This window comes from Ammodytes marinus, assembly GCF_949987685.1.
Source record: "Ammodytes marinus genome assembly, chromosome: 20".
Classification (NCBI taxonomy): Eukaryota; Metazoa; Chordata; class Actinopteri; order Uranoscopiformes; family Ammodytidae; genus Ammodytes; species Ammodytes marinus.
This window is the reverse complement of record NC_137224.1, coordinates 23418971-23429774: the sequence shown is the minus strand read 5'-3', so window position 1 is coordinate 23429774 and position 10804 is coordinate 23418971. Positions and strand designations below refer to the sequence as shown.

The following is a 10804-nucleotide window of genomic DNA, read 5'->3' as shown; positions in this document are numbered from 1 at the left end:
TACTGCTGCCATCAATTCACACACAGTATTATCTTTCCCTTGAAGTTTGAGGTTCAGCTCATTTAGGTGAGAGGTTATGTCCACTAAAAAAGCTACAAGCTCCATTTTGTCAGCATCCTGCAGAAAGTCCAAGTACTGTTGGGCTTTGGTGTTATTTTGCTCTGACAAAAAAACCTCAATCTCCTTTCTCACTGCCCAAATTCTCTCCAAGACTCTCCCCTTACTCAGCCATCTCACATTATTGTGGAGAAGTAAATCGTCATACTCAGCATTGGCCTGTAGAGGGAGACAGAAAAGATAGCATACCTTGAGTGACTTCTAAACACAGCCCTACATAGCCTACTACAGCACTTCTGGTACCTGATTTTAATTTATTGTTTAATATCATAATGGTAGGCCTAAATGTATTATGTATAATTAATTTGCAAATAATGCCTAAAATACAACAACATGCAATAGCCTACTATACAGAAAATAAAGCTAGAAATTCAAATGAAAACCTCACCTCAGTCAAGAAAGTTCGCAAAAGCCTGTGCTGAAGGGCAGATGAGGCTCTTAAGTAATTCACAAGCTTCATGACATTCTCCATGACATCTGCATATTCTTTTCCAAGAGAGGCGCAAAGCACAGACTGGTGTATAATGCAGTGGTATGCCAGCATGCCTGGGTGATGCTCTTTCAGACGTTTTACAGCTCCCTTTGTCTTTCCAGTCATGGATGGGGCACCATCAGTTGCAATTGATACGACTGTCTTGATATCAATTCCCCTCTCATTAAGCATCTGCATTATGGCTTTAGATACGTCATCTCCAGTGGTGTGGCCAAGAAGAGGTGCCACACCCAGTATGTCTTCACAGAATACCCCCTTTGAACTGCTGAGGTATCTCACAAAGACACATAGCTGTGCTTTATCTGTGCGGTCTGTGGACTCGTCCGCAGCAAGTGAGATGCATTGCGCATTTTTCAAGTCCTCAGTTAATTGCTGCACTATGTCGTGTGCAAGTACTTCCACTCTTTTGACTGCGGTGGAGTCAGATAGTGGTATCTTATCAAACATATCTGACAGTTTATCCTTCTCATTTCCCTCAAACATTGCCTCAACAACCTCGTTGATACACTCCTTCACTATTTCTGCATCAGAGAAGGGCTTCTTATGTTTGGCCAGCACCCAAACCACTCGAAATGATGCTTCAGTTACTCTTTCTTGCAGTGTCAGTGTTTTTCGAAACAGTGAATGTGTTCCCTCATATGATGATTTTAACTGGTTGACTTTCGTGGTCCTTACCTCAGAATTTTGTGGGAACTGAGCCTCGAAATATGCGTGCTTTGTGTCATAATGCCTTTTCACATTCGCGCTCTTCACTAAAGCGACGGTCTCCGTACAAATGAGACACATCGGCCTTGTGCTGGATTTGGGCAGAATGAACGCATACTTTTCTGTCCATTCCGCTTTAAATTCTCTATTTTCTTCGTCAACTTTTCTCTTCTTTTGGCACTTTGACAGAGACATGACGGTGCTCGCTGAAACAGGTTTGCGGCTTGCTAACGGCTCGTCAGGTTCGCGCATGCGGCTTGCTAACAGGTTTCGCCGACGTGTTTCCCCAAATGCCCGCCCTATTTCACTTCTGATTGGCTAAAACGTAAATCGCTTTGAGTGATAGGCTCATATTCCCTGTCATCAAGCCCTCTCGTCTTGAATGTCTCCTGGCAGTGTTTAGTTTCACAGAGCCGACTGGCAGACACGGACACAAACACAGATGATTTTGTCACTTGGACAAGGTGGCTACACGAGTAAAACAAAGCTAGATTGCATGAATGATATTTGGTGACACTTAATTTCACATTAGAAATTATTTTTGACGCATTAAAATAATTTTGAAAATACATTGCAATTACGTTGCCTAATTCAAAATCTAAATGGGTCCGGACAGACATGCCCCGCGGTCCGCCGGCGGACCGGAGTCCGGAGTTTGAGTACCGTGGCTATAGATAGTAAAGCAATTGAGGTGGTAAATGAGTTTAAATATCTAGGTATAACTCTAGATCCTCAACTTAAGTTTGACTCACATATAAAGAAGCTATCTAAAACTGTAAAAACTAGTCTGAACTGCTTTAGACTTATCAGGTCATGCCTCTCCTTTAAGGCATCTCATTTGTATCTGCATGCCATGGTTTTTTCACATCTATCCTATTGCATCACTGCCTGGGGCCAGGCCACTGAGTCAGCTACTAGACCTCTATTCTCACTCTATAAACAAGCTTTAAAAATTTTAGACCAGAAGCCACAGAAATGGCACCATTGTAAAATTATTGAGAAATACAATTTGTTGACTTTTTCCAACTTTATAAAATTCTGTTCCTTGAAAGTTGTTTTTAAGTGCCTAAATGGACTGGCCCCACAAGCAATGTCTCAGATCTTTAAAAAGACTGACAACTGCCGGACAATGACAAGGAGTATAACCAAACAAAACTGTATAGTTCGAAGATGCAGGACAACATTTGGCCAATTATCTCTCTCAGTGCAAGGTACACACCTATGGAATTCTCTACCATCAGAGATTAAATCCCAAACAGAACTAAAGAGTTTTAGTGTGAAAGTTAAACAGTGGCTCAAGCAGCAGCAGAAATGTGAACATTAACGTCTCTCAAGTTATTTTAATAGAGCACTTTACTAATGTTTAATGCTAAATTTAATTATGTTTTAATCTGAAATGTATAACTACAGCTGTGTGTATTGACTCATGGTACCTATTAATTGTATTATTCACTGTATCTCTATCACTGCATTTATTGTATTTAGTATCTTTGATTGTATTTTAAAGCCTGACCCAGGGACAAAGACTGCAAATTAGCTGAAGCTAGACGTCTTATATGCATCACATTTTCCCATTTTTTTGTGGCAATGTTGTATGTATTGTCCCTGTCAAATAAAATTTTATTATTATTATTAATAAAGCAAAAAAAATGCACATTTCAGAGTGGCCTTTTATTGTGGACAGTCTACGGCACACCTGTGCACTAATCATGATGTCAGATCAGCATCTTGATGTGGCACACCTGTGAGGTGGGATGGATTATCTCAGCAAAGCAGAAGTGCTCACTATCACACATTTAGACAGATTTGTGAACAATGTTTGAGAGAAATGGTACAATTGTGTATCTGGAATGAATTTTAGATCTTTAAGTCCATCTCATGAAAAATGGGAGCAAAAACAAAAGTGTTGCGTTTATATTTTTGTTGAGTGTAAATGTTCTTTTCTTTCACTCAGTCAGTTGCAGAATTATTTGTAGGTGTCTTTTCTGAAAGACAACAGCTTGAGCTACAGCAAACATTGATAAAGAAATATCAGCTGGCTTGAGTTTTTCCAGATTGTTGACATTCAGATCATTTTCTTAAAAACTAGCTTGGTTATAAAGCAGCCCTAAAAAGTTTAACCCTGAATTATCCATTTGTACACATTTAATCATTAACAGCATGCTCCTCTTCACCTATACGTTAACAATTCTCCCTAGAAAAAGGGAATTGTAAAAATGAAATGCTGTTCTTGTTACTTTTTTCCCCCATAGGAGTTAAATGTCAGATTTCAATACGCCCTTTTCCTTTTCCAACAGATGTAAGATGAGGCAATTATGAACACAAGTACAAGGATCCCAATCACTGCTGAGAAACCAATCAGCACCTCCAGTCCATTATTCTTCTGTTGACCTGTAGACAGACAGAACACATGGATACAAACTGATGAGACAGCAGATTGGAAGCAAATACCACAGTAAAAGGTAGACGTACTCCAAATCAAAATCTTTATCTTTATATGTAAGCTGCGGTGATCTGAGCTACAACGATAACCTTTTACATACTGATAAGCTACGACTTTACAGCTCCTAGATCAAAGAGCCTCATTCAGAAAAGTCAATAATGTTATAGATAGGGTAGAACACGATCTGTCAAGAAAATCAGTTTAAAGTGTTTCATGTACAAGTTAGCTACACTGGTGAAGATGGGTGACCCATTGACTGTTAGATTGGTGATAACATAACCATTGTAGATTAACTAAATGGTAACAAGGCATAGGCATAATTCTTGTTGGATTTTCAGATCCGAGCTGCTGTTGGTTCTGCCTTGCCGCAGGGTTTTTCCTGGCTCAGAATGGGCCTTTGGGGGGTCAGTACGCGACCAACTTTTTGTTGGGGTCGCGACAGTAAAGGCAAACGGTTTGTGTATTTTAAGAGGGGTGTTGGGTTGGGAGAGGGGAGTTTCTGTCCAGCTCAAGAGCATTTCAGTCAGCCTGTCAATCACTGCATTACCATGGAGCTCACTGACGCTTATGAAATCACAATAAACAACCTGTAGATATGAAGTCAAAATACTAATAATGACTAGGCCTACCTATTTAATACTTTAATTGTTTCTAATTGATCTAAACCATGGAAGAAGGTAGGGCTGCTCAATTATGAAAAAATCATAATCATGATTATTTTGAGTAATCACATTGTGTTATCACGATTATTAAAGACAGTTAATCATTGATTTAAGAACATTATGCATTTATTTTACTTTTAACAAGGTTTTTTTTCTAAAAACACCATGCCTTTGGACTTTAAACAAAGGCCTAATTGAACTGAAAACAGGGAGAATAGAAATAGGCTAAATAAGTGAAACATATTTTTAATAATTTAATAAAAATATGTCAAAATAAAAATAACCTGTTGTAAATGGTGTTGATAGGGCACGTCTTTTGCTAGCATTAAATGTAAGGGCATGATTTATTTATGTCATGGAGCTGGCTGGATAGGCAGTTGCATTGTAGTGTTGACAGTTGTGGTGGCAGGAGTTAAGGAGCTTTAAACTTCCTGTGTTTTCATTCATTGATTGCTTGGTCATAGACCACTATGACTTGACTTAAAGTGAATAAACAAATTGGTCGGGATGTTTAAAGGTGCAGATCAGGTCGTATATCACTTTTCTTTCTCTCTCTCTCTGTCTCTCGGTCGCGTATGTCATGTAACTTGCGTGTTCGCGCATGACAAATCTTGCACATTATTTTAGTTTGTTGTGAGTCTGAAGTGTTTTCAGACAACACAATTAGTTTTACCTTTATTCTCGTCATCTAGAAGTTTTTCAAAACACCCGGCAATGCGCAACATCTCCCTCGTAGCTACTCTCTGGACTAGCCGTTAGCGAAACTATCAGGTGAGGGAGGGGCCGATTATCCCCGACCTGATTTCTTTTTTTACAACTGAGATTGCAAGTAATATGACTGGAATGGCGCGGAAATGGAAACACATTTGGAGCCGTTTTAAGTAGATTTTTATTTATTCATCTATAAATAAAAAAAAAAAAACACTTTGGCGCTGAGGATTTTCCTTTGGCGGGCGCTAAAATTCCTTTGGCGGGCGCCAACATTTTTTGAATGCAGGAAAAACCCTGCTTGCCAGCCGAGGTCCTGTGTTCTCTCAATGTAAATGCTTGTTAACACCACATATACACCAAAGGATAGCAGTATCAGTGACACAAAAGAAATAAGAAGATTCAAAATCCTAATTTCAATTAATATGATACTCTGTACATCCCATCCAATCATGAGACCACATCTTAGCCAACTTCATGATTTCTGAACAAACTCCTTCCACTATCATTATATCTGCCTCAGTATGGCCCAAGCTTATGTACTTTCATTTGATCAATTAATCACTGAATTTGTCTATTTGCCTGGACTATCTGTATTCAGGGCCTGCCTCCCATCTAGCCACTTGACATCTGTTGATGATGACCATGATATGCATTTACAATGTCAGGAGAAAGCTATTAAGTGGGCACATAGGGTAAAGATGATTTGTCAAAGTAATTGTCAAGAATGTACTGTACTTACACAGTCATCGCAATCTTTGTAGTTGTATTCTTTTGATTTAACAGTTTGAGATAGGTAGATTATATAGTATTCCATTTTTTGTTAATTGTCTAATTGACTTCATAGGACAAGTGAATGTATTAAAACACTTACTGTCACTGTCCCCTGTGTCTCTCCCAGGAACCAGCATGTGTTTGGTCTTGTCCCATTGTCCATCATTGCTCTCTGGGTTTATCCCCAGTAGATGACACATCAGTGGGTAAACATCAACCAGGTCAAAGGGATCCACCATCAGATTTTTCTGGAAGTCTGGCCCCACTGCCCTGAAGATGGATTTCATGTCCATGGCTTCGTTGTCAAAAAAAACAGGCAGGAATTTACATCAGTAAAGGGTACTGCCAGACAACAAATATCCCAGCCAGATTCCAACTGCGACTTTTCAATTAAATGGTACGTATAACTAGTGACACCCACATGATCATGTTAGCCTGGCTCCGCCCGCCTACCTACTTCCGCCCACATTTCATTTTCCCTTCAGTAGTCAGTCTGGTGGTGGGGCGTATTAGTGAGATTTTTCCGAACAGAGTTCTGAGTATCCAATCAGCGAACAGAGGAAGTGGCTGAGAACGACGGGTCGAAGTCGCGCTCCAGTTTCAGTTGAATGCTGCGTTCCCTTACTCTCGGAACTCGGAAATTTCCGACTTGGTAGTTCCGAGTTCCGACCTGTCTGTGTTCCAGTGCATCTGCTCGGGAAAGTATGGACGCCTACAACCTTTCTCATCCAAATAACTAAACGTTAGGCTCTAACAAGTTACCGTTGCCAGGTACCGGTAGATCCATAGACTACAATATGTAGTGAAGTCGGAAATTTCCGAGTTCCCTGAACGCACCGTCAGAAGCCGGCTCACGACCAAACGTTATGCGATTGGTTGGCTAATCCAGAGTGGAACTGAGCAGATCCAATAGTTTTAAACTTCAACAGACACCCGCCTCCAAGTGAGTTAACGTTTGCCAATTACAGCACTTCCAGACCTTCTGTACAAATGAAATGAAGTACGATGGTCTGGTAGCGCCAGGCTATGATCATGTAGTACCTTTTAGCTGAACAGCTTGTCGGTCTTTATTTCTAGCAAGTGACCCGTTCGCTATACTTTATCCCTTACGTATATGCATTGCTGTCAGCCTCAGTTTCACTCACAATACAAGCACAAAATGGAGAATGTTCAAATCATGCACATATAGGTTTTAAGTAGTCCTGGGTACTCACACAAATCCCCCAAGAAACATACTACAAACATCCAAACACTCTTTAAAATGGCACCCCACTGAATATGGGCTACATGCATTTCCTCACCCCATTGACAATGTATCCAGGATCAGCGATGAGGATGATGGGCAGGATTCGAGGGTGATTACTGTAGTGCAGTCTAGCTGGCACTTCCTCCTTTTTATAGACATGTAGGTGAGGGTGGCTTCCTTTCAGAGCCTGGTAGACCTCCTCCAGCTTCCCCTCTTTAGGAAGCAACATCCCAACAGGACCATAATCCAACAGCTGGAACTGGATATCCCTGAAGCTGAAGCCAGAGATCTTAGAAAGGATGATCTCCTTTACTAGGTCGCCCGGTAAAACTGTAGCCATCCCATGGTCAGTAGTGATGATGATGTTGAGTTGGTCAGTGAGGCCATGGTCTTGGATCTTGTCCCGGATGTAGCCCACAGTACGGTCCACTTGCCGTACCATCTCCCTGCGTTCTGGGGAATCTGGTCCATATTTGTGCCCTGCCATATCTGGTTCTCCAAAGTACAGAGACACAAAGTCCAGGTCCTGTCGAAGAAACCACTCTCCGATCACCTTGTCGATGTTCAGCTTCCAATCTGTCTCATTAGAATGATCGTAGAAACGAGGCTCCACTTGCCTAACCTTCACACTCTCTCCTTTGTATAGGGCTGCTGTGCCAGGAAAGTGCAGAGAGCCTGCTTTTAAACCCTGGAAGAATATTAAAACAAGTTAAAGAGGAAATCTCTAAAAGATGAAATCTTTGAGATAAACAAGTAGGCTATATATAAAATAAAACATATCTATGGAGCTCAAGAACCTGTCTCTGAGCTGTTATCCAGATTGGTAAGCTGCCATTGTCCCAATAGGAATCAACAAACTGAGTCATGTAGTACTGCTTCTTCTCTTGAGTGGTAGTGTTGAACCAAACGTTGTGGATAACTCCGTGATTCTCGACGTAACGTCCTGATGAAAGGAGAAAAATACAAAGGAAAATAAACTAGTAGGGGAGAACGGGGAATGTGAGCCATCGGGTAATGTGAAATACCTCTGTCATGTGAGATATATGTTTTCAAGCCCCTCTCATTTCCCCTTGACCATGAAAGAGAGGACCTCATGGTGCTGTGGTAAGCATGTTTTTTTCACAAAAATGTGTTTTTTGCATGTAAAAGTACATTTTCTTCTTGTCAACTTAATCAACTGTTGTGCCAAAGCAAATTGATTCAGGTAGAAAAACTTCTATCATACATGTTGATGAACTACCAACATATGAAGCCATGTGATGATGATAACTGAAGATTAGCCTGATTTGCTGAGAGAGGTAGTTTTTTCTCAAATTGTGGCAGTGGGGTAAAGTGAGACAAATGCTGTGGGGTAAAGTGAGACAGTGTCTATGCCCTCTTTTAATGAATCCATTATATTTGAGGTAGCAAGGAGACTAGTTTGAATAAGACAAAAGACAATATGGGCTGGAGGTGGGGATTGATGGTTGAAGGGGTGTCAGCAAAGGCATGGTTTGGCACGTATGTATGTGGGGGACAGGAGAGTGACCTTTAACATCAATAGACTCTAAGTAATATGTCTTTATTCAATGAATGATCCCAATAAAACAAATGCAGAAAAATATTAATCAAAGACTCAAAAGATGGAAAATGACAGCTGGGTCTAGTCCTGTGTTCTGAGTCCCTGGCTGTTCTAGCTGGTCCTGATTGTTCTTTGCTCTGACCCCCAGACACTAGCTGGCTCTAAGGGTCCTGTGTTCTGACCCCCAGACTGTGTTTTAATCTAACTGGTTCTATATGTCATTTGAATGTTAATTATTGAATATGAATTATATGGTGTATTTCATCAGAGTTACTTTCAAGTGTTTACAAAATGTTTTTCTTAATTGACCAAACCCCATGATTCTGTTACTCGTCCGACATTAGTTTTGAAATATTTGGTTTTTAAGCTAGCTGTCAGGATTCTTACTGTTTCAACATGTGTTGTTATGGTAGTTTCAGAGTGGAAAAAGTAAGTGGATCAGTTTACCCTCTTGATTTCTCTGGTCTGTCTCAGACAACTTTTTTTTAAACAATCATATTTTCACTGCCCTTTGTCTTCAATAAATTCTGCTAATGCCCTTTTCTAGGAAACATCCTGAATTAATGGGAATAGAGTAACTTTGACTGACAAATCATTTTAGCTCCCTTAGAGGGGAGCAAATGTAAAAAGTGTCTCACATTACCCCGTTCTCCCCTACATGTTTAAGTGTCACTCATTAACCGTCCGACCTTTGGGAAATATGGGAACTGTGGAAATACAATGATCAGAGATTTCACCCACAGTGCACACCTTGCACTGATCATTTCATGACATCTGCAAGTCCATCCTATAAATAGTAGAACGTACGGAAAACAACATTTGTTTTAAATCTGATGCCCAACCTGGGTTTAAGTTTATGCCAAGACTGAGAACAATATTGCCATATTGTACAGCTTTTCTCATAGGATTGCTTAGGGATCCCGATCACGGACATTTTCCCACAAAGGCTATAAAATAAGCATTTTATAAAAATCATACCTCATAGTGCACTAAAATATAAAGTCCTAAATTGTTACCTGTCAGCATTGTAAAGTGAGAAGGGCTAGTAATGGTGAGGAAAGGTGGAGTAACATAGGCTGCCTTCACACCATCCTGGGCCATTTTATCCAGGTTAGGGGTTTCCTCGTCTCGGTCATAGTCCCAGCGGAAGCCATCAAAGGAGATGAGTAGCAGCTTGTTTCTGGTGGATCCAGTGAAATCTGACTGCAGATCAGAACCAGAGGCCCACGGAGGGACAACAGCACATTGAGAGCTTGCAATGAAGAAGAGTACAGGAAGGCAGATCAGCAACATGACTGAGGATTTAGACCTATAGTAACTAAAGCCCAGTGCCTTACTGTTTCGACTCTTAATAGCTGTGCTGACTTTGTCTTTATTGTAATTATCTATAAATATATCCAGTTACTACAACCCTCAATTTTCAAGACAGACCCTGTTGCTTCTTTTTCTAACTGCAATAGTATGACTGACTTTACCCTGAGGCAAATATGAGACTGTTCTGTGCATTATCTCTTGTAAATAGATAAACCCCTTATAAATGTTTGTTGGGGACATTGAACAGCCCTCATCTACCCATAAACTTACCACTTTTTTATACTTTTATTGGGGTAATGCAGTAAAGTGTGCCTGTGTGTATAAAGAGATAGTGATTCCCTGAAAATAATTTCTTAACCCTTTGAACCTGCAACAGATGGTATAACACAACAAAGTTGTTGAATACAACCAAAAGCTCATTGGCTTAATTCCTTTTTAAAAATAAAAGGAAAGATTTTAATAATTACAAAAGTATCCAGTGTGTCCTTGAGCAAGGAACTTAACCCCGAACTGCTCCAGGGGCGCTGTAATGGCAGACTGCGCTCTGACACACTCCAAAGTGTGGTAACTTGAGAGGGGATATGCGAAGAATGAATTTCGATACCTTGTGTAAATTGACAAATAAAGAAACACAAGTTAACTTTTCAACAGAATACTGGCCATTGCTTTGTCGGAGAGGCACATTAAACTCGGGACGAAACATTTTGAGTTCACTATACTATATCTTGACGGTCTGAGAAGCAGAGTCCTCCAAGTATGCTCCCACCAGCTCAAAGGTGTT

General features: G+C 40.4%; 1 protein-coding gene across 1 annotated transcript; it reads right to left on the bottom strand.

Moving 5' to 3' along the window:
* Positions 1 to 1720: 1720 nt before the first annotated feature.
* On the bottom strand, positions 1721 to 9909 carry enpp7.2 (ectonucleotide pyrophosphatase/phosphodiesterase 7, tandem duplicate 2; the record flags this gene model as incomplete). The annotated part of the gene is made up of 6 exons (XM_080049013.1): positions 9726 to 9909; positions 7946 to 8091; positions 7204 to 7836; positions 6003 to 6225; positions 3645 to 3706; positions 1721 to 1732 (listed from the first exon to the last, which is right to left on the bottom strand). Exons 1-6 carry the CDS (start codon positions 9808 to 9810, stop codon positions 1721 to 1723), a joined length of 1161 nt encoding a protein of 386 aa, XP_079905139.1. The 5' UTR covers positions 9811 to 9909.
* Between the last annotated feature and the right edge of the window lie 895 nt (positions 9910 to 10804).